Source organism: Lithobates pipiens, unplaced genomic scaffold, assembly GCF_037356315.1.
Source record: "Lithobates pipiens isolate NorthernLeopardFrog02 unplaced genomic scaffold, aLitPip1_a1.2 Scaffold_8, whole genome shotgun sequence".
In the NCBI taxonomy this organism is placed as follows: Eukaryota; Metazoa; Chordata; class Amphibia; order Anura; family Ranidae; genus Lithobates; species Lithobates pipiens.
This window is the reverse complement of record NW_027507903.1, coordinates 549981754-549994637: the sequence shown is the minus strand read 5'-3', so window position 1 is coordinate 549994637 and position 12884 is coordinate 549981754. Positions and strand designations below refer to the sequence as shown.

Here is a 12884-nt window from a genome sequence, read left to right as displayed (position 1 = left end):
TAAAAAAAAAAAAAAAAAAGTGTTGCCATCCTCTCAACATGTGCAAGAAAGAATACAGGCTTTGCTTTATGGTGTGTACGAAAAGAATTAGGCTGGTAAAGTTTCTCTGTCAAACACCGCTTATATTTTTGCCTTCCCTGGGGCTTTTTTCCCTGCTTAGACATACCAACTATATTTTTATAGAAAACCTTTCCATTTTCATTACATACCTCATTTTAGACCCAGTGATGTCATCACTGGGCATCTGTGGCTCACTATATAATGCAGGGAGATCATGGCTAGTGGGAGGGGCTGGTTGGGTATATCTTCCTGAATACATCAAATCACCCTGCCTCATTTGCCCCCCTCAGTTTCGGTGCACACTGATACAGGATTTGCAGCGATTTAATCACACTCCATTCATGTGTACCACTGCGGGTGTCAATGTTAAGTTAACACCCCCCCCCCCCAAAAAAATACAGGTAGCAAAACTCAATGTGATAGCATGGATTCGAACACCCATGTGATCCAATTCCAGTGCAGCAGAAACAGGTGCATGTATCTTTTTCATGCAGGTGTGGTGCAATTTGAGCCATTCAAAATTAATTGGCTCAAATCGCACTGCAAACAACTGCATGTGATTTGAACAGGAATGTGGTGTGATTCTGACTCGCATGCGGTTTCCGACACCACATCAGTGTGAACCAGCACTCGAGAGCCCTCAGGCCTGACAATCAAAAGGCTGGCTCTTGGGAGAAGTTATGCAAATATCAAAATGCCTTGATGGAAGGATGTCAGTCTGGAGGCGTGGGCGTTCCTAAGCAGAGTTAATTTGCAGAACACATGTAGAACACCCTAGGAAATGTCTATATGCGATATTAAGGCTGGATTCACACCTATGCAGTTTTAGTGCTCTTTGCATTTTGCGGATTTGCATTACAGTCCATTCAACATGGTTTTCTATGGAACACGTTCTGTAGTGCAAATCTGCAAAATGCAAAAAGCACTAAAGATGCATAGATGTGAATCCAACCTTAGTCTCCATGATTGAAAGGACTGAAATCCAATGAATAAAAGGGGCAGGCCAGGATGTCCTCCAGCCAGTAAATGATTTGAGCTCTGACTTGTTGCAGCTCCTAATGCACACAGTGAGAAGCTTACAGTGTGCAGTGAAATCACATCACAAGCCATTTCAGTAAACTAGAGGAGCATGTACAACTGTGCAAGCCATTAAAGTGGTTGTAGAGAAAAAAAAATTTCCCCCCAATATAAGAAGAAAAAATAAAAGGAAGGAAGGAAAGGAGGAGGAGGTCTATACTTACCTGCTCTGCGCTCTATTGCAGAGCGTCCCTTACCTGCTATTTTGGGTCCGCTGCCAGCACCAAGTGCTCATCCCTTGTGTGTGCGCCCATAGCAAGCCGCACTATGTGCATTCATAGACACATAGTCCAGCTCAGTCCCACCCCTTGACTCACAGGATTTGGTTGACAGAAGCAGTAACCAATGGCTCCAGCTACTCTCACATTTTCCTGGTGAGAAGGGGAAGAGAGATCAGCACTGCTGAAGACGGGCACAACGCTGGATCAAGAGAGGGCTCAGGTAAGAGTGAAATGTATTAAAGCAGAACTTCATCCAAAAGGGGAAGCTCCACTTGTTTGTACCCTCCACATCTGGTTTTGACAGGTACCCGCTCCCACTTCTGGCTCAGATTGCTGTAGTGATCTGAGCCAGAAATTCAGCCCCCCTTCCCACGCAGTCTTCTGGGACACATCACAGGTCCCAGAAGACTACAGGACCATTGACAAGGCTCAGCGTGGCTCACGCATGTGCAGTAGGAAGCCTTCTGGGAAGCCGCAAGGCTTCACTTCTTGTTTCCCTTACTAGAGATGCCGGAGCCTGCAACTGGAGCCAAAGAATTGGCTCGGCTGAGGACAATGCTGGATCCCTGGACAGGGACGTGTCCTTACTTTAAAAGTCAGCAGCTACTGTATTTGTAGCTGCTGGCTTAAACTTTTTTTTTGGGGGGGGGGGGGGGGGGCGTCTGGAGTTCCTCTTTAAAGGTTAAAAATTATTTGACTTTATAACCACTTTAAATAATTCGAAAACGCTCATCAGAATGCCAAAAAAAATAGCAAAAACTCTTGTACTGTACAGAAGTGTGAATGGACCCTTAAAAAAGTAAGACCATTCATTTTTTTTTAATGAAAGGTGTATTACCTGCAATGCACATATCTGTATAAGAAGAAAATTACCACCAAATCAACAGCCAAAGGCACCCAATCTTGAGCTGGAACATCTTTCCTAGTGTATGGAGCCAAGCCAAGTGTGATGTCAGACGAGTGCCACTGACAACTAGTTGCAATCAGAATCACAAAGAGGTCGCCCTTATGGAAGGGCTCCCTCAGTAGATGAGGCAGCAAGATGGCATGAATCAAGATTCACCCGCATTCGGGGGAGCGATCCCATAGAGTCAGACAAGCAGCCTCTTAGCCATCCTGACGCTGGCGATTTGGTCACCCATCTGACATCAGCTGTCCATAAATGGAACAATTGATCTCCTCCAAAGAAGATTCAACTAAATGAACGGAGGAGGGTGGGGGACAACTGGCTAAAAGGATTCTCTCTCAACAGGAAAATCGTTTTTTTTTTTATACTTTCCAGCTTTTCAGTCATTCACAATTGTCATTAAAAGAAATAAAATAAAAAATAAAAATGAAAACATTATCAGATCAGCTTAAAAATCTCTCCATCTACAGGTAATCTAAGAACACACTAATCGCAGTGCTATTGTCTACAAGTCTAAGACACTGCTGACGCAAAGGACAGACCGAGCAGTGACGTTAGACCGTCTATGGTGCGTCTAACTACATCCCAAATTTACCCCATACCGGTCACTCCCCTTGTTGCTTCTGGGGCCACCGGAGGTGAACTGACAAGGATCCTGTCCTCTTTCTCTGCTTTGTCCTCTTTCTCAGCCTTGCCCCCTGTGATGTCCCCGTCAGGGGATGGCTGGCTGTTACCTGTCCCCATGCCGCATCCGTCCCACCAGGTAGAGGATTAGAAGGGGACTGAGGAACTCTAAAGCTGCAGCGCGAGCGCGCTGACACCTACAGCAAAGCTGCAGTGTGGGGGAGGAGGCCAGGAAATCCTATTAGTGAGTCAGGAGGGGGGGTGGGAGGGAGATCCCTGATCAGGGACACAGAACTGCTAGATTACTGTGCATACAAGTGACTATAGGACACTCAAAATCAGAACACATTATAAACATAAGAAAAGCCACAAGGCTTTTTACAACATCAATACTAAGACCCCATATCTCTAGTTGTCCAGTGTACTTTGTATGTAAAGTATGCTACAGAGAACATCTCCTATTACAGAAAGCAGCCAATCAGATTCCAACTGTCATTTCCCAATATAAATACCACACTGCTGATTTCTGTTTGCACACCTTTCATACAGCAGCCCCATTGCTGTGGAATTCACAAGCCAAACAGCCCAATCTAGGAGCAGGAACACAAGTATTCTCATTGACAATGCCAGAAAAGGCCTAAAAAAAATAAAAATAAAAAAATTAGACCACACACACATACACACAACCATTAAAGGTAAGTAATTAGGGGGTGTTGGGGAGGCTGCTACACACAGAAGGCTCAATGTCGCAGTCCTGGTAAAAAACACAGATCGCTGCCATTACTAGTAATAAAAAAAAAAATAAAAAAAATAAAAAAAAAGTCCCTATCACGTAGTTTGTAGACGATATAACTTTTGCACAAACCAATCAATATATGCTCATTGGGATTTGTTTTACCAAAAATATGTAGCAAAATACATATTGGCCTAAATTTATGAAGAAATTCGTTAACAGTGTACATTTGCTGTCCCCTCAAAATAACTCAACACACAGCCATTAATGTCTAAACCTCTGGCAACAAAAGTGAGTACACCCCTAAGTGAAAATGTCCAAATTGGGCCCAATTAGCCATTTCTCTCCCTGGTGTCATTTGACTCGTTAGTGTTACAAGGTGTCAGGCGTGTTAAATTTGGCAATATCGCTCTCATACTGGTCACTGGAAGTTCAACATGGCACATCATGGAAAAGAACTCTCTGAGGATCTGAAAAAAAGAATTGTTGCTGTACATAAAGATGGTCTAGGCTATAAGAAGATTGCCAAAACACTGAAAATGAGCTGTAGCACCTAGGCCAAGACCTTACAGAGGTTTAAGAGGAAAGGTTTCACTCAGAACAGGCCTCATCATGGTCGACCAAAGTTGAGTGCACATGCTCAGCGTCATATCCAGAGGTTGTCTTTGGGAAATAGACGTACGAGTGCTGCCAGCATTGCTGCAGGAGGTCGAAAGGGTGGGGGGTCCCTCTGTCAGTGCTCAGACCATACGCCGCACGCTGTATCTAATTGGTCTGCCTGGCTGTCGTCCCAGAAGAAAGCCTCGTCTAAACCAGGTGAGGAGTACAAAGTGTGTCTTGCCTACAGTAAAGCATGGTGGTGAGAGCGCATTGATCTGCAGCTGCATGAATGCTGCCGGCACTGGGGAGCTATAGTTCATTGGAGGGAACCATGAATGCCAACATGTATTGTGACATACTGAAGCAGAGCATGATAGCCTCCCTTTGGAGACTGGGCCATAGGGCAGTAATCCAACACGATAACGACCCCAAACACACCTTCAAGATGACCACTGACTTGCTAAGGAAGCTGAGGGTAAAGGTGATGGACTGACCAAGCATGTCTCCAGACCTAAACCCTATTGAGCATCTGTGGGGCATCCTCAAACAAACGGAGGTGGAGGAGTGCAAGGTCTCCAACATCCCCCAGCTCTGTGATGTCGTCATGGAGGAGGGGAAGGACTCCAGTGACAACCTGTGAAGCTCTGGTGACCTCCATGCCCAAGAGGGTTAAGGCAGTGCTGGAAAATAATGGTGGCCACACAAAATATTGACACTTTCGGCTCAATTTGGACATTTTCACTTAGGTTTGTGCTCACTTTTGTTGCCAGCGGTTTAGACATTAATGGCTGTGTGTCAAGTTATTTTGAGGGGACAGCAAATTTACACTGTTTACAAGCTGTACACTCACTACTTTACATTGTAGCAAAGCGTAATTTCTTCAGTGTTGTCACAAAAAAAAAAATTGCAAGCGTATGGTTTGCGCAAAAGTTATAGCGGCCACAAAATAGGTTACTGATTTATTGCATTTTTTTTTTTTTTTTTTTTTAAATAAGTAATGGCAGTGATCTGCGATTATCGTGACTGACATTGTGGCAGACAGATCAGACACTTTTTTGAAACCATTGACATTTATACAGCGATCAGTGCTATAAATAGCCATTGATTACTGTGAAATTGTCACTGACAGGGAAGGGGTTAACCCTAAGGGGGCGCTCAAGGGGTTAAATGTGTTCCCCGATTGTGTGTTCTAACTGTGGGGTATGGGAATGACTAGCGAAGACCGATCGGTGTTACTATATACTAGGAACACAAAAAGAGTCTTTGGGCACGCCCATGAACAGTCTATATCTAGATAAATTTAGTTCAATTTAAAACCAGTCATATCCAAATGTTGATGTAAAATTTTGGTGCAGCTGTCCACCACTTGGGAAAAAATGGATGAAAATAAATAAAAAGCAGCGCACTAAAGCAAATTTTAAGCAAATAAAATATTATAGTGACACCGTTCAGGGTTACCTCTGTCTCCAGACACTGCTGTCTGACACGCTGGGAGTTCAAAACCACAGCCGGAAGTATTTTACGTGATGTTGTCATGGAGGAGTGGAAGAGGACTCCAGTGGCAACCTGTGAAGCTCTGGTGAACTCCATGCCCAAGAGGGTTAAGGCAGTGCTGGAAAATAATGGACCAACATGTTTTGCGCACATGCGCTTTCTCAAAGGACTTTGAGAAAGCGCATGTGCGCGAAACATGTTAGTCGTTATGACAGCGCTGAGCTCCGTAGGACTGATACTTCCGGCTGTGGTTTTGAACTCTCAGCTCGTCCCACAGCATGTCTGGAGACAGCGGTAACCCTGAACGGATGGCACTATAATATTTTAATTGCTTAAACCGGTACAACGATCTGGGGAAATTCTGTCTCACAAATGTCAGAAATAGGAGAGTACACCCATCCATGATTGATCCCATAGTGAGCACCATACCCTGCCTTTCATCTTGGGACATCAGCTCACCCAGAAGATCGGGACCCGAGATGGTGTTAACCCCTTGTGATCTGGCTTTTTGGCGGTATCGTATTTTATTTATGTTAAAGTGTTTCAATTTACACAAGGCTTGATAATCATATTATGGATTTCTTTTTTCACATTTGTGAATAAGTTCCAGAGTTGGGCTTCTTTTTGTGTGTGTGGTTTTATAGCATTCACTAAATGACTTTTATGTTCTATATCTATGTATAGGTCTCTTTAGTGCGCTGCTCTTTGTATTTTATTTATATACTAGGAACACACGATCTGTCTCCTCTCCCCTGAAGGGACGTGGATCTGTGTGTTTACACACACACAGATCCACGTTCCTGCTCCGTCACGAGCGATTGCGTGTGCCCGGCGCAAATCGCGACCGCTGGGCACGAGCATCGGCTCCTCGGTGACACGCCCTCTATGCCAGCGGGAGGCCAAGGCCCACCAGATGGATATGACCTTGCAGATGTCATATGACAATACGCAGGATGGGAAGTGGTTAAAGTGACGCAGTGCCGTATCACAAAATATAGCCTGATCAGGAAGTGGGTAAAACCTTCTGGGGCTGAAGTGGTTAAAGAGACTCATTCGGGTCAAAGTGATAGAAACTCTTTAAAGGCCACCAATGACTCACTTATGCTCACCGCCCAGGACTCCCCACTGGTCTGCTCTACTCAACCAAAGGAAGTTCCATGTCTCAGCGGAGCTTACACAGGGTTGATGTCACCACTTTGTCATGTGACAGCGTGCAGGTATTTTTTGTGGCTTCTCCATTGCATATAGGCCTGCCGATTCACATCAACAGGCTGCCTATTTTCCAGTCCAGTCACATGATTTGGCCCCTGTGCCAGCTAGCAACAGCTGCAGGGGAGAGCAAGGACTGATGACAAAGGCTGCAGTATGACAGCCTATGGGTGACATCATGTCTCCCTAGCTATTGTCAGGCACTCTCTCAATTCCCCTAAAGCTGACGCAGGGGATCTCATGACCTGACCACGGGCTGAGAAATAGGCAAGTATATTTAGCAGGTAAAATAAATATTGAACATGTCACGATTTTTCTAGGTAAATATAGTTCTAAAGGTGCTGTTGACATGAATTTTTCAGCATGTCAATAACAACCCTTGCAATCCATACAAAGAAACCAAAACAAATAAGTTCAGAAATTAAGTTACGTGTAATAAAATGGAATGACACAGGGAAAAAGTATTGAACATGTGAAGAAAGGGGAGGTGCAAAAAGGTATTTAAAGCCATGACACCAGTTGAAATCTATTAGTAATTAGAAATTGTGCCCCTTGTCAGTGCAAATTAAGATCAGCCTGTTCAGTCTCAACTGATGGCCTATAAAAAGGAGTCTCATTACCAAGATGTCACACAAGAAACAATCTCATGATGGGTTAAAAGCAAAGAGCTCTCTCAAGACCTTCTCAACCATATTGTTGCGAAACATACTGATCACATTGGTTACATAACTAAACTTCTGAATGTTTGTTCCAGTGAGTACTGTTGGGACCATAATCCAGAAGTGGAAAGAACATAATTTCATCATAAACTGGCCACAACAAGGTGCTCCTCACAAGATTTCGGACAGAATAGTGAAAATAATTATCAGAAGAGTTGTTCAAGAGCCAAGGACCACTTGTGGAGAGCTTCAGAAAGACCTGAAATTAGCAGGTACAATTGTTTCAAAGAAAACAAGAAGTAATGCACTCAACCCGCCATGGCCTGTATGCACTCTCACCACGCAAGACTCCATTGCTGAAGAAGCATGTTGGAGCTTGTTAAAGTTTGCAGCACAACATTTAGACAAGCCTGTGAAATACTGGGAGAATATAGTCTGGTCAGATGAGACCAAAATTTAACTCTTTCGATACCATAGTACACACTGTGTTTGGAGATCAAATGGCATTGCACATCACCCTCAAAATAACCCCAGTGAAGTTTGTAGGTGAAAACATTATGGTGTGGGGCTGTTATTCAGCATATGGTACTGGCAAATTTCAGGTCATTGAAGGAAGGATGAATAGAAAAATGTACCAAGACCTTGCCAGTACCATATGCTGAAAAACAGCCCCACGCCATAATGTTCTCACCTCCAAACTTCACTGGGGGTATGGGGGTGTTTTGGGGGTGATGTGCAATGCCATTTGATCTCCAAACACGGTGTGTATTATGGTATAGAAAATGCAAAACTCCGGTGGGTGTAACAAGATGCCCGCTTGCCCCCCTCTCACTGTATCCTTACTGTGGACGAGTGCGGGGTGTAGCAAGATGGCAGTGAGGAACGTCACTTCCGTTACCAATTCTGATGGAACACCGGCGACTGGTTTCTCCATACAGGAAGCTTCTTGAAGCTGTCACTAACAAAAAAGGATTTTGTATGAAGTATTAAATACATTTCAGTTAGCGTCTGGAATTCTTTTTACCTGTGTCATTCCATGTTATTACACATAAGTTCAGAAATTAAGTTATTTGTATGTATGGATTGCATGGGTGTTACCAATGTGTGGTGAATATTTCACGTCAATAATGCCTTTAAAAATATTTACCTAGAAAAATGGTGACCTGGTGACCTATTTTACCCGCTGTATATCGTTTTTACATAGGTTAGTTATAAGTGTTAGGAGGGGGAGGGAGCACTTTTAAGATTAGTTAGGCTTTAGCTGGAATTTTACCTTAACCGCTTCCCGAACCGGCGCATGGCGATGTACGTCGGCAGAATTGCACGGGCAGGCAAATTGGCGCACCAGTGCGTCAATTTAAAATTGCCACCATGCAATTGCGTGCGCGCCACTAGCAGCGCGTGCCGGCCGGGTCCCTCGGACTAGTCTGCTGCGAGGATACCCGCGATCGTCTCACATGGAGGGAGAACCGGGAGATGCCGATGTAAACAGCATCTCCCCGTTCTGCCTAGCAACAAGTGACACTGATCTCTGCTCCCTGTGATTGGAGCAGAGATCAGTGTTCTGTAAATCACAGCCACGCCCCCCACAGTTATAAACACCCCCCTAGGACACACTTAATCCCTACACTGTCACCTCCTGGTTAACCCTTTCACTGCCAGTGTCATTTACACAGGAATCAGTGCATTTGTATAGCACCGATTGCTGTATAAATGACAATGGTCCCAAAAATGTGTCAAAAATGCCCGATTTGTCCACCATAATGTCACAATAAAAAAATAAAATAAACACTGATTGCCGCCATTACTAGTAAAAAAAAATATATATATATTAATAAAAATGCCATAAAACTATCCTCTATTTTGTAAACGCTATAACTTTTGCACCAAACAATCTCTTATTGCAATTTTTTTTTTTTTTACCAAAAATATGTAGAAGAATACGTATCGGCCTAAACTGAGGAAAAAAAAATATTTTTTTAATATATTTTTTGGGTATATTTATTATAGCAAAAAGTAAAAAATACTGCGCTTTTTTCAAAATTTGTTTATTTTTTTTTTGTTTATAGCGCAAAAAATAAAAGCAGAGGTGCGCAAATACCACCAAAAGAAAGCTCTATTTGTGGGGAAAAAAAAAAAAAAGGACAACAAGTGTAGCTGCTGATTTTTATATATTTTTTTGGTTTACCAATGATTTTATTGAATATAAGAATGAAAACCATCAAGTTACAATGCAAAGTCATAGACATCGTAAATATACACCATTGCGATATAGTCCAGTAATACATATACATCAAGCGTAAATGGTTACAGTTAGTAAAAATAACATTATCAGTGTTAATTTTGACTGCCCAAAAGTCTGGAATCAAACCTTCCGTCATTCCTGAATTAAGAATATCTTTAGGGGCGTTTCTAACTTGATGCTACACACCTAAGAAGGGGAAAACAACACAAAAAAGAAAGAAAGAAAAAAAAGGGGGGGGGGAGAGAAGGGAGAATAGGGGTGAATCAGGGCGTGCTCTGGCGCACCGACGGGTGGGCGCTATTCAAATAAACAGCCATTGACCTTGGGTCTTACTGATCAAAGGAGGCCCATTTCCTTTCAAATATTGGCATAGTATCCATTAAGGTGTGGTGTATTTTTTCCATAAGCCTGATCGCCTCCATGGTTCTTATTATCTGGTCCCAAGGGACTGTCTGCGATCTCCAGTGCAGGGCAATTGTCCAGTGCACCGCACTGAAGAGCGTATGGGCCAGCTTCTGAGCCGGGGGGGCCACCCCCAGGAGATCCGCAAACAGAAGGCCCATCTGGTGGTAATCGTTTCTTGTATTCCTGTGATTTGGGCCAATTTATCAGATACTTTTTGCCATATGGGCAGGAGGACCCTGCAACTCCAAAAAGTATGGAGGAGGGTACCCCCGGCCGGACACCCCCAGAAGCAGCCCCCCCCCCGGGATCAAAGGATTAAATTTGTTCAATCTTGAGGGGGTATAATACCACCTAGTGTGGCATTTTATAACCGTTTCCCTAACTGTCAGGGATTTTTTGCATTTTCTCATATTTGATATATCTGACCACACATCTGGAGTTATTTCCAGGCCTGTTTTTGTCTCCCAACCAAGTATAGCTTGAGACTTTGCAGGATGATCTAACTCATTGAGAAGTCAATACACCATAGAAATAGCACCTTTGTCCCTAGAAGAGGACCGAGATAAAAGTTCATATGAGCTTGGTGTAAGCGGCCCCTCTGTCTTATAATTAGAAGCATAAAAATGGCGGACCTGCAAGTATTTATAGAATTCCTCCCTGGGCAGACCATGCTGCTCCTGCAGGAAGGTAAAGGAGCTAAAGGGGGGTTCTTGAGACAGTGCATCTAAGGTGGTTAGGTTTTTCTGTATCCAATATTCAAATCTATTGGGTTTGTTAAAAGCCGTTGGGAACCTGGGGTCTCCCAGGAATGAGGCCAGGTCGGGGCAAAGTGGGCAGGGCATATGATTTCTTGTATAGGGCCCATAGTTGTAGTGATTGGGCAACCAATCCATTTAGAGATGCCAAGTGCTTGGGCTGAACCACTTCTGCCCAGAGAAGACCCGGGAGGTAATATGGGGGGGGGAGTTGCCCTCTTCTCCTGTACAGCCAAGGAAGCTGCCAACTTAGCCTTGGCTTGTTCTGCTGTTGTCATAGTGCTGCATAAGTAATCAGTTATAAAAACCAACTAGTTGATGGTTTGACAGTCAGAGCACAAACACTTGACAGTCATTCATGGCTTGCCTTGAATGTAACAGTTTTGGTAAACCATTAAATTAGTGGGTTTAGTTCCGCTTTAACCACTTCCCATCCATGCCAATTCTGACATTTCTCTTCTACATGTAAAATGCATCTTTTCTTGCTAGAAAATTACATAGAACCCCCAAACATTATATATTTTTTTTTTAGCAAAGACCCTAGAGAATACAATTGTGGTTGTTGCAACTTTTTATCTTGCATGGTTTTTGCGCAGAAATTTTTCGAACACTGAGGAAAAAACAAAAATTTAAGCTAGCCCAATTTTTTTGCATAATGTGAAAGATGAAGTTACGCCGAGTAAATAGATACCAAACTTGTCACGCTTAAAAATTGCACACGCTCGTGGAATGGCGCCAAACTTCGGTACTTAAAAATCCCCATAGGCGACGCTTTAACATTTTCTACTGGTTACATGTTTTGAGTTACAGAGGAGGTCTAAGGTTAGAATTATTTCTCTCTTTCCAACATTCGTGACGATACCTCATGTGTGGTTTGAACACCGTTTTCATATGTGGGTGGGACTTGCGCATGCGTTTGCTTTTACATGCGAGCACACAGGGACAGGGGCAAAAAAAAAAAAAGGTATTGCTAATTTTACTTTGCTTTTTTTGGTTTGACACTTTAAAAAAAAAAAAATAAATAAATTGCTGTCAGATTAAGAATCCTCTATCGCCCCCTGGTAGACCGATAATTTCAGGTATTGGATCTTACAGAGAACACTAGTAAACTTGTGGATTCAATGCTAATGCCCCATGTTTTATCCCTACCATCTTATACGAAAGACATTGGATCGCCTCAAACAGATCAAGGGGATTGTCGTGCCTCCCGACGCCCTGCTCATGACTTTGGATGTAGAGGCTCTACTCCAGCATCCCACACAAGCAGGGTGTCCGGATGATCCATAACTTCCTCTATGAGGAGGATCATCACCATTGGAAATTTAATGGTGTTTATTCTGACACTTTTCCATTTCATACTGACTCACAATTGGTTCAGTTTTAAGGACTCCCACTACCTCCAGATACAGGGGGGTTGCTATGGGCACCTGCCTATGCCAACCTGTAGGGGAGGGGGTGGGAGCGTGATCTTTTCTCCAGTGAACTCCTGTCCGGCTTTAGCAACCATATCCTATGTTGGATGCGTTACATTGATGGTGTTTTCATTGTCTGGACAGACACCAGGGATTCCCTGGACAAATTTATCAAATTACTGAACCAAAATAAATACAATCTAAAACTTACCTACAGCTGTGATAGACACAAAAACACCTTCCTTGAGCTTACCATATTTAACCACCTCAATAAAGGGCACTTACACCCCCTTCCTGACCAGACCAATTTTCAGCTTTCAGCGCTCTCACAGTATGAATGACAATTAGTCATGCCACACTGTACCCTTATGAAACTTGCATCCTTTTTTTCCCCACACAAATAGAGCTTTCTTTTAGTGGCATTTAATCACTAGTGTTTTTTATTTTTTGTGCTATAAATAAAATTTTGAAAAAAAAACTAAA

At 43.2% G+C, this 12884-nt stretch overlaps 1 protein-coding gene across 3 annotated transcripts in view; it reads right to left on the bottom strand.

Annotated features, from left to right (window-relative positions):
• PPP3CC (protein phosphatase 3 catalytic subunit gamma) overlaps nt 1–12884 on the bottom strand; it is a 170721-nt gene that overhangs the window by 134352 nt on the left and 23485 nt on the right. Inside the window, exon 1 of one of the 3 annotated variants that reach the window (XM_077469845.1) lies at nt 3000–3083. The exons of 1 other annotated variant lie outside the window; for it this stretch is intronic. In XM_077469845.1, coding sequence (XP_077325971.1) covers nt 3000–3009 — 10 coding nt within the window. In that variant the 5' untranslated portion in view covers nt 3010–3083. Of the gene's footprint in view, nt 1–2867; nt 3084–12884 lie in introns of those variants that run through there. One more of the 3 variants, XM_077469846.1, reaches the window with a different exon arrangement.